Source organism: Lemur catta, chromosome 20 (genome assembly GCF_020740605.2).
Source record: "Lemur catta isolate mLemCat1 chromosome 20, mLemCat1.pri, whole genome shotgun sequence".
Taxonomy (NCBI): Eukaryota; Metazoa; Chordata; class Mammalia; order Primates; family Lemuridae; genus Lemur; species Lemur catta.
Genome location: NC_059147.1, coordinates 33,199,092 through 33,215,674, shown reverse-complemented (window position 1 = coordinate 33,215,674; position 16,583 = coordinate 33,199,092). Strand labels below are relative to the sequence as shown.

The 16,583-nt window shown below is 55.8% G+C and overlaps 1 protein-coding gene across 1 annotated transcript; it reads left to right on the top strand.

The window, feature by feature from the left end:
• The first annotated feature begins 3,018 nt into the window (after window positions 1-3,018).
• C20H16orf95 (chromosome 20 C16orf95 homolog) lies at window positions 3,019-16,583 on the top strand. Its single transcript, XM_045533310.1, has 9 exons — window positions 3,019-3,045; window positions 5,736-5,837; window positions 6,177-6,274; window positions 8,131-8,182; window positions 8,940-9,080; window positions 10,721-10,867; window positions 11,487-11,523; window positions 14,078-14,291; window positions 16,325-16,583. Exons 1-9 carry the CDS (start codon window positions 3,019-3,021, stop codon window positions 16,341-16,343), a joined length of 837 nt encoding a protein of 278 aa, XP_045389266.1. The 3' UTR covers window positions 16,344-16,583.

Sequence of the window (16,583 nt, the reverse complement as noted above, 5' to 3'; positions counted from 1 at the left end):
CTTGGGTGCTGCCGCACAACCCGCGGCTGCAGCCTCCACCTTCCCGGGCCAGAGCAGAGGTCGCAGGCCCCTGGCAGGGGACACCGGCTTTTGCTCTGGTTTTCTCTGCCTTGGGCTTTTCTGGGGGACCTCGGCCCCGCCTTGGGGCACGTGTCGCACCCAGGATGCATGGGTCACTTGACACCAATCGGAGCAGCTGTGAGCAGCACTATGGCAACCTCCTGCCTGGATGAGACCCTGTCACTGGAGACGCACCCGATTACCCACGGTCACGGGGGGAGTGTGCACCTAACAGTGGACTAAATGCGGCATCTTCCATGCATTTCTCTCAAATATTCCATTTTAAAATGAGAAAAGTTGGCTGGGCACAGTTGCTGATGCCTATAATCCCAGGCTTTTGGAGGCTGAGGTGGGAGGATCACTTGAGGCCAGGACTTTGAGGCCAGCCTGGGCAACATACTGAGACCCCATCTCTACAAAAAATGTGCATGGCGTCGCGCGCCTGTGAGCACAGCCTCACCTGAAATGCGACAGCTTGGGCCTTTGTTCTCCAGGTTCTGACACCAGCGTCCCCTGGGGGTCTCTGACCCTGGGCTGCTTTTTCGTCTGTGGCTCGGCTCCTGATGCCCGGGTTGTCTCCTGATGCCCGGGCCGCGGGGACAGCAGACAGGCGGCGGGGGGTGGGGGTGGGGTGGGGGAGGGGAGGGCGCCCGTGTGCTCACCCCAGCGGGCCGGGGCCCTTCAGGTGGTGCCGGGCAGAAAGCTGCGAGAGGGTCGTGCCTGGGTCACCTGGCGCCAGACGGGAGCCCACCTCCCCCATCCGGGAGGCCGCGTGGCTCCACTGCCCTCAAAGGCATTGCATCTTGCCAACTCGGTGGGCCACGGTCCTGCCTTTCTCCCTGGACACCAGGTCGTCCCTTCATCTCTCCTGTGGGGACGTCTTTGTAGTGTGACCTCTAGTGGGGACTTAGGGTCACTGCACACATCTTGACCCCAGCTGCAACAGGAAAAGAACAAAGAAAAAACCACTTGGATAAAGTTTTCAAACCTTTCCCCCCATTTTGACTGGAAGGTCCACACGTGACAGAAGACAGCGATCTGGGTCCTTCCTGGGAGGTTCCAGTCGGACGTTTTATGAATAAAATAACTGTGAACATCCGTGTGGAGATTTTTGTGTGAACACAAGTTTCTATCCCTTTAGAGTAATCGGCTAGGAGTGGGACTGCTGGGTTGCATGGTAGGTACACGCTTAATCACACAAGAAACCGCCGGCCACAAAAACAGGCTCAGCTGCCACCCACGTACGGTGGTGTCTGCTCAAAGCTGCTGTGTGTCCCTTGACAGAAAATAGGGGACAAAAAGGGGAGGTTGTGCAGGAAGACACAGGAGCCAGATGGCGAAGGGGAGGAGTGCAGGGCGCACGGGGGACTCGGGCTGGGGGGTGGAGGACACGCCCCTGCACGCAGCAGCACCGAGGTGCGTCCCGCAGAGAACACAGACACTTTTCCCGAAATTTTCAAGGGTCCAGAAATACTTCTTACCTCCCAAGTGTCCTAAGGAGCAGTCTGGGCACTAAGAAAAGAGCCCATCAGCAAGTGTCACTCGCCCAACACAGGAAAGTCTCAGCCTCCTCATCTGTAAAGAGGTTGACAATAATGGTACCTATCACAGGTTACTGTGGGGAGTAGATGAGTCAAAATACAGGAAGCACAGACTAGTACCTGGCACCGGAGAAACTTCTGCCATAGTAGCCATCACCACCACCATCATCGTCCCCATCATCCCCATCATCACCATCCCCATCCCCATCATCACCATCCCCACCATCAGCACCAGCATCACCACCACATGCAAACTCTTACGGCTGCTCTGGGGACACCTGTTACGTGGACCTGAAACAGGGAGCTCAGTCAAGGCCTCCTTGAGAAGGGGACATTGAGCAGAGACTGAGAGGCTTAGACACCTGGGCTGGAACGCGGAGGAACCTGGACAGGGTGCGTCTGTCCGGGCTGAGGGTGCACACGCACTGGTGTAGGTGCACGCGTGTGCTTATGTTAACCAGGCACAGACCTCACGGCGCCCTGTGGCCATAGTGAGGACCCTGGCTCACTCTGAGCCCCAGGGGAGCCCCTGGAGGCTTCTGGGCAGGCTCAGAGGTCTCTATGGCATGCTGAGAATGGCCTGCAGGCAAGGTGGAGGTGGGAGACGTGGGAGCCCTGGGAGGTGACAATCTCTGGGTGAACTGGGGACTGGTGGACGGGGTGGGCATGAGCAGAGCTGGGTGTCAGATCTGATTCAGCCCTTGCTGGACGCTGCGACTCAGGCTGTACGTGCATGTGCCTCGCCCTGGGACCCCACCTCATGGAGCCACCGGCTCAGGGCTGCCGTCCCCACCTGGGCACCAGGCAGCAGCGAGAAGGGTATTTGCCCTGAGCCCTGTGACAGACGATGGCCAGCCCTGCTGAAGGTAATCGCTCAGAGAGCTGCTACTGAGCACAACTGTGGCCCGGGGGCCCACTGAGGACTTGGACCTAATTTCTGTCTCCTCCTCAGGCTTTGTCTGCTCGCTTCCCTGCAGGACCAGAAGGGGGCAGAGGCTGGACAGCCCTCGTCACCGTGGAGTGTCTCTCCTCTGTTCCCAGCACTCCACAGTTCTATCAGAGGGCCAGCTTCCGCGGGCGCCATGAAGTGGGGGATGCAGCGCGCAGGACCCTCTTCTAGAGAACATTCTGGTGATTTCAGAGAAAGCCCTAGGGGTTCCTCGGTGCCACGTGTATGGGGTGGGCGGTGAGATGGTGACAGAGGCATTTGGAAATCAGCAAACCCTTAGGGCCTGGTTGTCACGGCTATGCCCTTTCACTCAGCTCTGGTGAGAGGACGACGACGACACTGTGTCCCCCGGCAGACTGCAGGATGGACAGAGTGAGCGAAGACCAAGACCCTGATGTTCTATGGCCCCTCGGAAGACAGAACTGCGAGATGTCACAGTGGCAGAGGCAGGGAGAATAGGGGGCGACCATGGAGCCAGGGGGCCCTCAAGGAAAGGTAAGGGCTGAAGCCAGCAGAGCTGCTCGGAATGACGGCCAGCGTGGGGACTGGTCACACACCACAGGGCGCCACGGTCTGGTTTAAAATAAGAGTCCTGTATCAAGGCACACTCAACACAGAACACAAGCCGGCACAGTGGCGGCTGTGACCCCAGTCTGGGAAGGGACTGCTCAGCTTCAGAGAGACCCCAAAAGTGACCCCAGTGACACACAGATTTTTAAAATTATAGTTTATTTACATATTATTTTTAAAACCACATTTTTACTTTACCCCCAGGGTTTGGATGTGTAGGACGCCTTTGCTTGTCTGCCGTGGGTCATATCAGGCAAGTTATCCTGGAACAGCAAGCCAGCCTCAAAACAAAATTATGGATTTTTGGTTCTTTTCCGGTTTTAGTAGTGCCGTGTGCTCCTGTGTGATGTTTTCAAAGCCACAGACAGAGAAATGTGCACACGCGTGGGAACAGCGTTCTCCCCAGTCAGGACTCCCAGGGGAAGCTGCGCAGTCTGGCGGACACGTCCCCAGCCCCTGCCCTGCACACTGTCCGACACCAGCACTGAGGACGGTGTCCCTCCTGGAGGAGGTGTCTCTTCCCTGCTCCTTGTCCACCGGCAGGGAGTCTTGCTGGCAGTGAAGGCTGCTCCTTTCCCCGCATCTGCCCAGGGTTTTTTTTTCCCCGCTAAAGATTTTGTTACCACTTGCTGGCAGCCGGCCAGCATCACCAATGTGGCAGTGACTGGCGGAGTCCACCTCTGCCCACCAGGTCTCCAAGGATCATTGCTGTCATCTCTGGGTGAACTGGCTCTGGCTCTGGCCTCTCACTTGTCTGTGGCACAAATGCAGGGGCATGAGGCTTTGTACTCATCAGAAGCCCCTTCATGCAGCAGGTGTGCAGTCTGAGGGATGGTGGGAAGGGGCTGTCTTTTCTCCAAGTAGTTAGTTGGTCAGGGAAACACAGGCAGGGCAGTGGGGAGGTGGGATGGGGAAGGCCGGGCCTGCACCAGGGTCTCATCACAAGTGCAGTTCTGCGGGGGATGCTGAAAGCTTGTGCAGATGTGCCCAGAGTCGTTCCGGCTGCAGAGCGGAGAAGCTGGAATATTTATCCACCTTCCCCATCGTTGTTGAGGGCTGGCCCTAGACATGGGTCAGGCTACTCTCTGACTGGAAGGAACCATTGAACAGAGTGACAAGTGCTGGCAGCTGGCAGCATGTGGCCATGAGTGCCAGGGTAGGGGGTGTGTGATTTGGTAGGCTGAGGGCAGAGTAAACACAAGCCCCGCTCATGCTGTCGGCCAGGGACCGTTGGTCGGTGAACAAACTGCACCACTGTGCCCAGCAGCCCTGCTTCTGCCCAGTCACAGGCTGCCTGGGAGGTGTGTTCTGGGAGGCACCTGCAATTGTCTCTCTCTGGGATCAAGCAGCTTCTATAGGTTTGGCTTTGGTCCCCGTGACTCTGGGACTCACAGAGCTGTGCCTCCTTCCTACCTGGGGCTTTGGGAAGAAAAGCCTGGCAGAGAAGCACTTGGTAGCCAGGAGCTTCTCTGGTCCCACCTCCCTCTCCGGAGGCAGTAAGCCGATCTCCTGCCTGGAGCAGGAAGGGAAAGGGGACGTACAGGGAGAAGGAAGTGCTGCTCAGCCACGCTCACAGAATAGGCTGACAGGCAGTGAACACTCAGTCTGTGCCCGGCTCTTTGAAACACGCGTCACGCTGTCTCATCTGATCTTCTCAAACTTCCTTAGGACTTGTTCTGTGATTGTACAGACAAAACTGAGAAAAGTGAAGCAGCTTGTCTGTATCTGTCTCTGGTAGCTTTGAACACTCAGGGGCCACTCGGGCAGAGTTTCCTTTGAATCACCAACTTGTGCTGTGACGGATTTGCTTTCCTGGACATCACACGGGTGGAATGATATGTACATTTGGGGTCTAGCCTCTTTGTATGCTTCATCCACATTGTGGGTTACAGTTGTGTGTTCTTTTCCGTCGTTGTAGCATTAGCGTTTCTCTGTGTGAATATGTCATACTTTCTAAAATCTTTTCTCCTATGGTTATGGATGGACATTTAGGTTGTTTCCAGTTTGGGGCTGTGGATGTTTTTGTTCATGTCTTCTGGTGGACAGAAACTCTCATTTCTCTTAGGTGAGGCAAACAATTAGTTGGTCATAGGGTATTCACATGTTTAAGTTTTGTAAATACTGCCAGTTTTCCAATACGGTGTATCAATTTCATGAGCAATGAATGAGGGTTCCAGCTGCCACATCGTTGACAAACTTGGCACTGTCAGTCCTTTTCATTTGAGCCATTCTTGGCACAAAATGACAAGACAGTGTCCCAGAGGTGACGGTCAGCACTTCCAGGGGCATGAGCCTGTCTTCTATAACTTGCTGGGCTAGAGTGACATTTCGGTGCGCTCAGGAGGAAAATGGAGACAGCAGAGAAGCCAAGAGTGCTCCCAAGTGGGCAGAAATGAGTTAGTCATAAGTAAAAGGCCAGGCTAATGGTGAGATTCTGGATAATTTTGTCCTTAGCTAGAAAGAGGCTACTGACAACATTATTTACACACACATACACGTGGTGACATTCGAAATATTTAAGAACCAGTATGGTAGGGGCACTGCCCAATCAGCAGGGGTGCTGGCCAGGGCAGCATGCATGTACGAACTGGCTGGAGGCTCGGCCTTGTTCATAGGTCGCGACTTTAACGGTTAAAAACCGGAGCCAAGAAATCCGAGCAGGGATGCCTGGGAGCATCTTGTTGCTCTTGTGGGTGGACCGCGCGCAGCACGCTGAGGTATGGCCCGTCAGGGGTTTGGGCAAATACAAGTATTAAGAGTATTAGAGTCCCCATGAAAATACTGAAAAGTGGGACAAACTGGAGTCCGAGGCAACCTGAGGGACGCACCGAGAGAGGCAGAGGGCACACTCGTGCTCGGGGGAGGAGTGCGGTGGCCCAGGGGACCCAGGGCCCTCGGATGGCGGCTGTTTGACGCCCGGGCTGCTCAGGGGGCACACGTCTCTGAGGGTCGCTGCTCGAGCCCCCGCCAGGGCGGCCGGATCCGGCGCGACGCCGCGGCTACCGGAGATTTCAGGGGAGCCCGAGGGCCCTTGAGTGCAGCTCGTCCCCTCGCAGGCTCTGCGCGCCCGGCCCCACCGCCTTCTCTCCTTGCAGGGGACGGAGCCTCCGGCTGGGACGCCCGCGGGCCCCCCGGGGCCGGTCCGCCGGACACGGTGAGTGGCCCCCGGGCGGGCGGCTGGGGGGTCGGGGCCGCGCTGCGACCTGCTGACTGCAGTCCCCGCGGCGAACGACCAATCAGCCGCCAGCTAAGTGCACATCGCTAGAAGGCTGCGTCTGATTGGCTGGATGTGGGCCAATCGGCGGGGCGGGCAGCCGGCGCGCGCGCGCGCCAGGGGGGCTGTTGGGTGGCCGCCCCGAGGGCCCCGGGTTCCTGCCAGGGTCGGGGTCCGGGTCGGGGTCGGGGCCGGGGCGGAGGGAGAAGGGGCGGCCGGGCTCGCTGGCGCAGCAAGGCTGCAGACAATGGTGTGAAGGTGCTTGTCAGCTATACAAGGTGACCCCCGTGGGAGCCGCTCTCCGATTTTGTCGGCGTCGTGGTCGCTGTCATTATCGCAGTGCTGTTTGAGCGGCCCTGGGCACGTCAGCTGGCGGTCGGGTCCGGCCCGGCCCGGCCCGGTAGGCATGCACGCACACCCAGAGCGCGTTATGCAGGCAAGTGCACCCCGAAGCCTGCCCATCGGTGCCCGGACCACACCTGGGAGCGCCCGGCGTGGCCCGCCTTACCTCCACGCAGGCGGGACTCCAGGTCACGACCCACCAGAGCCTGTCTTCATTGGCCTGAGCACAAAGAGGCAACTGACTGTTTCACAGAACTGAAACTGTCAGGAGTAGGCCTTCAGGCATGGGTGTATCCAGGTGCACAAGGACAGTGGTCCTGGGCGGCTCCTTCTCATCTCTGGGTTTCGTTTCCTTTGTGCTGGCTTCCCTCGTGGAGACAAGATGATCACCAAGACTTCCTGAGGTTTACATGTTATCAGATTATCAACCCTAACCAAAAGAAGGAGAATTTCTTTTCCCAATAAGTCCAGCACAGAGTCCCAGAATTAAGTCTCCTTGGGCTGACTTGGGTTATGGCACCATACTGAGCCAATCTCTGAGACCAGCTTGGCTTCAATTTCCAGGCCGGCGTGTGATGAGTTCAGCCACCTGAGGCACATGGACTGAGATGGGTTATGGCCTCCCAAGAAAACAGCAATGCTGTTACTACCAGAAGGGGGCTGGTATGCTGTGCAGGGCAATGCCCCTCAGCCTCTGTTTTCAAGCATCAGTGGGGAGAGTAGATGCTTGAATCTATTACTCTAATAAAATAGCAATAATAATGATTATAATAATGAAATGCAAAAACACTCGTATCACTCTTGTAGTTTCCAGGTTACAAAGCACTTTGACACGCCTTCGTCAGGGACACGGGGCTTTGCTTTGTGTTTGATTTCTACCCACTGGAGACTCTCCACGTGGCCGACGTTAAAGCAGTGTGCTGGGGCGAGGGATGGGGAAGAGTAACCCAGAGTCTGTGTACCCCCAAATGCTGCCACCCCAGAGACAAAGCACCTGGGTTTTTATACTGGAAGGAGTTTCATGAACATACAGTTTTGACAGTATTTTCCTTTAGTATTTCAGTAAGCTGGGGTTGTCTGACAAAGTGTCATAGGTAGTGTGATTGGCAACTCAAGGTCTTGGAAAGTTCTCACCAGATTGGAACACTCCTGTCTTTGCTGGTGGTCCAAGCACAAGGTTAGCTGGAGCATACTTGAAGCAAGTTGGATTGGCAATGCAGGATTCCACAACAGCTGGCATCCAGGAACCCCCAGACATTAGCAAGCACACACCTGCTTCTGAGGTCACCCCCTAACCCTTCTTGGGCTCAGAAGGTTGACCCCCCACCCCAGGGGTTTATTGATATGAATCTGTTCCAAGAAGGCTGGCCCAAGCCCCTGCCCTAGCACCCTGGCCCCCCCAGTCTATGCAAACCCTGGAACTTTCTAAGCCTTCCTTTTTTTTTTTTTTCTAGGAAGAGCACATTTCAAACCTTCAGGAAAGAAGTGTGCCTCACATATCATTCGGTAAGGAAAGCAAACCGTCAGCCAGTTTGCCATCACCCTAACACACCCCGTGGGGCAAGGACAGTAGAGAATGTGGGTCTAAAAGCTGCATCTCATGAGAGGATTCGCAGGACAAGAAAGTCTGTGGTCACAGGGACCGTCACTGTGTCCTCAAATCTCTATGTAGGGGCACCCATTGCCACCCACTTTCCCCTCCACCCCCTTGGTTCTCATGGTCCCTCACTGGGTTTAGGAGCCCTGGGAGAACCAGCAGGCCACCTAATGTACGTGGTTTGGGGATCAGCTTCTCCATCTGCCCCTAGAGGTGATGACAGCCCCTCTCCTTCCTGCTTGTGGGTGTTGCCAGGGTCCCATGGGATGGAGGTGAAAGCCCTCGCAGACCATGAAGCACTCAGACCTCAGCCTCAGCTCTTGCAGACCATGAATGATGCAGGTGACCTTAAAGGCAACATTTATCTCCCAAAAGCCTCTAGAGCTGGTTGTATTGCATCATTTTCAGAGGGGGCCCATGAGACTTGTTTAAAGTCACATGGCAGTAACGGGCTGAGAATCCCAGCATGCCTGGTCTGCAGATCCCCCTCCAAATGACCTTGGAGGGCCTTGGGGTGAGCCACGGTCACCTGCCTCTTTCAGAGCTGCCGTAGGAGCTGGGGCACCTGTCCCTGGCCCCAACATTCTTGCTCTGAGCATCGCCCTGCTACACCAGGGTTCCTTGGCTACGTCACCTTCAATTCTGTACTCTCTGGACCTTGCTCAGATGTACCCTGGCCCCTGCGCTGCTCTCCGGGAGCCCACCTGCTGTGAGTGCCAGACCAGATTCGGAGGCCGCCTGCCCGTGCCCAGGGCTGAGGCAGCTCTGCCTTACTGGGTCCCTCAGTCCCTGAGACCCCGAAAGCCGGTAGGTGACTTGAACCAGGGGGTCTTCACCTAGGTGCAGGGTGCACGTCAGGGGATCAGAATTATAAGTATTGTATGAATGATATTTAAAAATTTTGGGGACACAGCTTGTGATTTTTTAGAACGTATTTTTTAAAAACTAGATTTCTGGAGGTATGACTGGCATGGGATACATTGCACATATGTAAAGTGTTTAGATTGGTGAGTCCTGACGCATGTATTCCCCTGTGAACCCACCACCACAGTCCAGTAACGGGCATATATACAATGCTCGGAGGCTTCCTGGGGCCCCTGCATGACCCTCCCCAACCTCCTGCACCCTGACATCTCCAGGGCAACCCCAATCTGCTTTCTGTCACCATGGATTAGCTTGCATGTCTTAGAGTTTTATAAAAATGGAACTGTGTAATACGTACTCTTTTTGTCCGGCTTCTTGCACTTGGGGGCATTATCCTGAGATACATCGACACGGTGGCGTCAATAGTTTATTCTTTTTATTGCTGAGTAGTGTCTCATTTTATGAATGGGTCATAGTTTGTTCACCCAGAAGGACATTTGGATTGTTTCTACTTTTAATCGGTTACAGATAAAGCTGCTACGAACATTTGGGTACTGCTTTGTGTGTGGGTAACTCTCCCACATGCAGTGTCAGAAGTGTCGTGTTTTCCTGTATTTCTAAGGGTTGGTGTCAGTGAAGTGGGATTTGCTAGAGTCGCCTTGGCTAAGGGGAGCATGTGGTTTGGGGAGAGAAGGTTGAAAGGGTGGGGGTTGAGGCACCTTTGATTCATTGGTGGCCGCATGTCACCTGGGTGTGGAGCCGCAGTTGTGCTCACTAAAGGTGAACGTTATTGTTACTTGTGGGATTTGAGAGGGAGCCAACTCTGGGGAGCTGGTTCACTGATGCATAAGGAAATGCAAACTAATAAGAAAAAAGCAAAAATATTCTATCCCTAAATGCAATTAAATGAAATTAAAATGAAAAGGGCAGGTCCGAACTTGCCAGGCCCAGCTCAGGGTTCAGTGAGTCTGAGCTGTGGCCACTGGCCTCCGAGACACCCCCAGTGCCAACAGCTCTGCTCTCCCCTCCCACAGACGGCCACTGCCCTCTTGTCCGCCATCCGTTATTTATTGTCCCTTTCTGATGGGCATTCAGGCTGTCCGGTCACTATGGACCGTGGCGCAGTGAATATTCCTTTGCACACAAGGCTGCAAATGCAAAAGTGTCCCCAGAGGATATATTCCTGGGAGTGGGACTGCGGGGTCACAGGCTGTGTCTGTGAACTTGATGGCTTGTCACATGCCAGCAGAGCCCTCTTCCAGCTGAGAGTGCTGGGGCCTGGGATGCTAAGTGTTTTGCTCAAGGACCACTGCGGGAGACCACTAGGCTCAGGACAGGCCCAGGTCTTCCGATGCCACCCCGTATGTTCTGCCCGGGTGCCATGTGGATGTCCTACGGCACAGGGGCAGACAGTGAGTGATGAGGGTGGGCAGGCCACTGAGGTCCTGTGTCTGCCACCTCTGGGTGTGTCTTCACAGGGAGAGCGTGGTCCGGAGAGATGTGGGAGGAGCTCTCTGGGCCCAGCGGGTGTTGGGTGTGGCTCCCGCCCCTTCTGAACCTGGTCTTCCCTTCCTCTCTGTTAGATTGCAAAGAGGGTCCGGTTTCATATCCCCCAAACCACCAAGATGTGCCCCTGCCCGTGCCACCGCTTTGGGGGCCACCTCCCAGTGCCCAGGGACCAGGCAGCGATGCCCTACTGGGTGCCCCGGGTCCTGAGGTCACAGAAGCAGGTGAGGATGGCTGGGCTTGCAGGGTGAAGGGGAGCACGGGGTGCCCGGAGGTCCCCAAGAGAGGCCTACGCCACTGCTCAGAGTGGGTGCTCTGACAGCTGCGGAGCACAGAGGCGCTGGGCAGAAGGGAGGGCCGAGCAGGTCCCCCAGGTCACCCGGTGGTCTGCGGAGGGCTTCCCTGTCTCCTCTGTCCCCTCCTCCTCTCCTCTGCTTCTCCCTCGTCTGTGCTGCGTCCTGCGGTTGTAGCCCTGGCCCTGGCACGGACGGAGGCTGGGAAGGACCATCAGGATTTCCTGTCCTCTCTCTGCCCCATCTGGCTGTCCCCTCAGCACCCGTCCCGGGAGAGCGGCTGCTGCTAGCGGGCCCTTCTCTCCCCTGCGTCCCAGTCTCTGAGAGGGGGGCAGAGGCTTCCTTCCTCCCCTCACCCACACCTCCAGCTGCTGGTTTTCCGTCACTGAGTAGCGCACTGTCCCCAGAGTGAAGGCCTCGTAGCAAGGGACCACGGCTGGCGTTCTGAGTGGGCCACTGACCCTGCCCAGAGGGGTCGAGTCCGGGTCACCAGGCCCTCCCCTCTCATGGGTTGCTGGGCTGACACACGTGCCCTGTTCTTGTCTTGTAGGTGGCGAGGAGGCAGCGGAGTGCTAGAGGTATCCAAGGTAACTCCGTGAGGCTCATCTCATCCCTCCCCGAGTGTCACGGTGGGTGGGGAGACTCCTCTCGTCTGCAGACACCTGTGAGACAAAGAGGACCACAGTGGTGACATGCATGCAGGTCTCCTGCCCTGCTTTCGCTAGGCACCACTGGTCACTCACCGTCTTTCCCCAGTGACTCCAGAGAAGCCGCTGCTCCCCGGGCTACCCCACCTGTCTGTTAGCAGCGGCTCTCCCAATGGAACCAGGTTCCAAGCCAGCTCGGTGACATCTGAAGTGGTTGTCATTTAAGCTCTAATCTTCTATAATTCATGGAATACTTGGGGTGTGTGTATATACATGTATTCATGACACAGCACATGCTCCTGTATATCCTATTATATATTCACACATTCATGTATTCGTGACACATTATATATTCAAAACATGACATTTGTGTATCTATTCATTACATACCTACATAATTCATGTCCTTGGGACCTGGTGTATATACTTTTGTACATTCGTTATGGGCGTAGCATGTACTCACACTCGTGTCACATACTCATGACAAGTGTATTCTTGTATTTGTGTGTTTGTGACCTAGTGCATATTCCTAAGCTTGTGACGGGGACATCTGCAGGTTCTTGCTCTCCTGACATCGTGTCCAGGGCATTGACATCTCCACCCACCGTGACTTTGTCTCTGAAACAGGCGGGTGGGCCTCAACTGCCTCTGCGAACGCGGGACCCTGGGAATGGAGGCCGGTGCCTGGGGTCCCGGGAGGGAGAGTGGTCTGAATGGAACTCCTGGAGCCCAGGGGTGGGGCAGTGCTTGGGGAATGGATAATCTTCAACCAGCACGCCCACCTCTTCATGGTGCACAAATAGGTACTTTTTCTTAATTATGAAAGTCACATGATTGGCAGGGGTGTAATTTGTCATAGTCTTTGTGCGGGGCAATTTGGAGGCAGCTGTCATATTGTACAACATGCATAACCTTCCGTCGAACCCCCTGTGGAGACTCCCACACTCAGCAGGAATTTTCAGAGCGAAATACTGGAACCACTTGAGCACCTCTTGTAGGACAGTGGACACGGTGGGGTGTGCTTGAAACGTGGCACCGGCTGTCTGGGTACAGAGCGTGAGGGACAGTGAAATGGACCCAGATGAGTAACTTGGGGAGGTCCCTAAGACTTAGCGCTACATGGAGAACAGGCCCACCCGGCAGGACTCCACTGGTGTAAACCCAGAGGGCCAGGGCCCTATGGGGTGTAGACGCAGGTCCGAGGGTGTGTGTCACAGGGGACCCGTGTGGGCCCGGCGGGGAAGAGGTTAGGGGAGGTAAAGACCCCGCAAAGAGAGACTTGCGTTTCTTACTCTGGGAACAAAGCAGAAAGCGGCAAGTTAGCTCAGGTGGCAGGTACAAGAGCCAGAAATCACCTTCGTAACAAAACTCTAGGGCAGTAGGAAGAGAACGGGAGGAACCATTCTCTGAACTGCACAATCACACGTTTGAGGGCTTGTTTTTGATTATTTTTGGCTTTAAATACCTTGCATATTAGGAAGAGCTAAAAGCTTACTTGGTTTATTGTTGAATCATATATATCAACTGGTATGTTTTTAAAAACCAGCATTTAATTTTTACTCCAAGCATTGTTTTATAGTTTAGGCAATTTGTATACGTAACGTTTCAAGCCTCAAAGCCGTTCAAGCAGGAAGATTTTCACGGGACGGGATTAGGAGAGCGAGTGTCACTCAGAATTACAGCCTCTCTCTCCCGAGGCCTCAAGTACAGGGTGATTTTAAAACGTGGGATGTTTTCTCTGGCCTCAAACCCAGCTGATTTCCACGTTATTTTATTTGCTTTTTGCGCTGGGGTGGGAGGGTCTTCCGGCGAGGACCGGAGCAGCGCGAGACGCGTTGTGAAAGAGCCGCCGCGCCCGAGTCCCGCTTCAGCAGGGCGGTTCCCGTGTCTGATCTCCGCTTCTCTGGTAAAGAGGATTCTGTGCGTTTCCCCTCAGTGCTTTAGTGGCACAGTTTCTTATGAGGAAACTATATTTGTTACATTTCTATGAATAGTGCACTTCCTATGAATGTAATTGGAGTGCGTATTTTATATTCGTAGCATATTAACAGTGTGATAAAAATAAGAAAGAATTTTCCGGCGGCGCACACATTGGCCGAGGCAGTCTGCTAGAGGGCGTGGAGGCGCTGGGACGCGGGTTCCTCCCGTGGCCGCCACTGCCTTTTCGTCTTGGAGAATTTCAAATATTCGTCGAGGCCGAGATTGGTTTAAGGAAGCCCGTGTGCCCATCGCCCGTATCCCACCTGGTTCCTCCTGGTCTTCACCCCCCTCCCCAGAAAGAAAAGGTGGTTTTGGAGCAAATCCCAGTAGACGTCGTATCATCCGCACACACTGCATGGCCGCTAGGGATTGGGGACTGCTGGGAAGCACAGCCCGGGGCCGCTACCGCCCAGGAGGTCAGGGCCGGCAGGACTTTCTCCATCCGCGTGATGGGGTCAGTGTCCCCAACCTGAGGCTGCTCCCCCGACCTCACACCCGCCCTTTCCCCACCTAGAAACCCTTCTGGACTCGAGTTCCCAGCACAACTGCTGGCAAGTCTGCTGCGGCGACAGGCACCTCCTGCTCAGGTGGCAGCAGCTCCAAGCCCTTCACCAGGACAGGCCACCTGCTCCAGGCCAGGGAGCCAGCGCCCCCGCCCCCCTGCTGCCCATGGGCCTTGGCTTTCTCGTACTCCTCCAGGCCGTGCTGAGGGTCATCGTGGCCATTCGGTGAGCAGGCCAGGTGGGGGGCGGTGGGGCCCTGGGCACAGTGCTGCCCTCGTAGGGGGCGAGGGGTGCTGGGCAGCAGGGGTGGTTCCAACGAGGCTGGGGTGGTTGTCCTGCGCTCTAGGCCCCGCCCCTCCCCACCTTCCAGCCAAGGGCATCCAGAGGGGCCAGGGGCGGGGCTCTCGGGGCTCATCCACCTTTCTCTGTGCACCCCTTCCCTGCTCCCCGGACAGCACCAGTCCCAACTTCTGACATCACGGTGGGGTTGACAGTGGATCTTAGTGCCCTGCCAGCCTCTGGGGTCTGAACGTCCCATCGGGGTGGGGACTTGCTCCCAGTCCCAGCCCAGCCCTGGCCACCAGGCTCCCCATGGGGAAGCCCCTCCCTGGGCTCCAGCCCCCACCCTGGTCCTCCGAGTTTTGCCCCTGGAACCCTCATGGCCCACGGCCACGTGACCACCCACAACCCTGTGACCATGACACCTCTAGGGCATCCTCCCAGTCACAGTAGGACCTTGGTACCAGAGTCAGAAAAGCTCCTCCTCCTCCCCTCCCCTCCTCCTCCTCCTCCTCTCCCCTCCTTCTCCTCTCCTCTCCTCCTCCTCCTCCCTTCTTCCTCCTCCCTGCCCTCCTCCTCCTCCTCCCTGCCATTGCCCAAGCAGCGCAGGTGCTTGCTAACACCTGTATGGGAAAGCATGTGGCCACGTGCACACAACAGATGTACCTGGAGACCTGCAAACACACGTGAACATGTGAAGACACACAATTCAAATGCATAGCCACTTGTTTGCTCTTTAAATGTCTCCTCCACTCTTTGTAAGAGGAAGGTTCTAGAAAATGAGCAGTGTCTGCACCCACCCGGCAGGTGTCTGGCCGGTGTCTGGCTGTTCTTGGCAGGAGGTCGGCCTGTCTTCCCACTTGTCTGGGCCGGAAGCTGGAGCCCCTCCCCTGCCTCTGTCGGGTGGGTGGGAGACGGTGCTGAGAGGAGCTCCTGTCGGGTCCCCAGAGACCCGAGAGCCTGTCCGGGCCGAGAGCGCCGGGGCGGGGCCAGACGGTGCCCTCAGCGTTGCGAGTCTCTGAGCACAGTGAGTGGTGCGAGAGGGCAGCTTCGGGAGACTTTCCTTCTTGTTTTTCTTGCGAGTTTATCTTTTTATTTTTTCCAACTTGATTGTCAAATTGAGTTTGACTCCTTTGTTCCCACGCTGGGAGCAAAGAAAGAAGCTTGGCTGGAAAGATAAGTGTGAGGTAGATGGCTGGGGAGGCCAAAGGGAAACTGCTGGATCACCTGGTAGGTCTGAAGGGGGGAGGAGGGAACAGGAAAGCTGCCCAGCCCAGTTCTAGAGGTTCAGGGTAAGTTGCTCAGGGTGGGCCCTGGGGTCATGGTTTTGTTTTGAAGTTCCCCAAAAGTGCAGTGGAGGTTGAGGCTCACCCTACACGTTAGTATGGCTTCCTATTTCCCACCCCTGGATCCTGGTACCCAGGGCCCCCCATCTTCTGTCTTTGTCACCATTTGTCCAGGGAGACGGGGGAAGCCCCCACTTTGTAGTTCTGTAGCAGGCGTGTGTTTGCTTCTAGGCCGAGCTGGTAGGACAGGTGTGGGCACTCACCAGCCATTCGGGAGAACGTGTGTTGTCTGCCTGGGATGTGTGGGTGCCTTATGAGACCCCTCAGGCCACGTGCCAGGCTATCTGGGGAGGAGCCATGGTTGCCCGTCTGCTGGCCCAGCTGGAGAGGGGCGAGCTCAGAATTCCCACCAGGGAGCCCTCTGGATCAGGGCTTCATCTGTTCACAGCAGGAGTGTCATCCCTTTCCGGAAGGAGCATTGAGCAGAGGTGGAGGCTCGCCTGGGGTCCCACTGCTGGAAAGCGATGCCACCGGGACCACACCCCAGAGCCCCATCCCTGCTTGGGACGTCTCAGGCCCTGAGCGCTGTGGGGACCTGCCCTGTGGAGGCCGCCGGCCAAGGGCACTCCAAGGGCAGTGGGGGATCAGCCTGGGGGACGCTTCCTAGTAACTGCCTCTCTCTTTGCTTCCCAGCCAGATTTTTTGGGTTTGAAGTTGGAATCTTCAGCTGCTGTCAAGAGCATCAACAAAAATGTTAGTCACAATCAAGATCTTCAACGACAGTCCTCCAATTGGGAGGAGTCTGTGATGTCCATATTTTCTCATATAATATAATTCACACCCAAAATCCAACCCAAATTATTTACCATCAGGTGATTCTTAGCTGTAGCGGAGTTGGTGTGGATTGGGTGAGATTCTATTTTGAGTGCGGTCAATAAACGTTATTTGTGAA

Coding starts and splice junctions, on each gene's coding strand:
- C20H16orf95 (XM_045533310.1), top strand. CDS start 3,019: ATGGAGCCAGGGGGCCCTCAAGGAAAG. Junction 8,183..8,939: donor TGTGCCTCACATATCATTCG/GTAAGGAAAGCA, acceptor GACCTTGCTCAG/ATGTACCCTGGCCCCTGCGC. Junction 11,524..14,077: donor GAGTGCTAGAGGTATCCAAG/GTAACTCCGTGA, acceptor TTCCCCACCTAG/AAACCCTTCTGGACTCGAGT.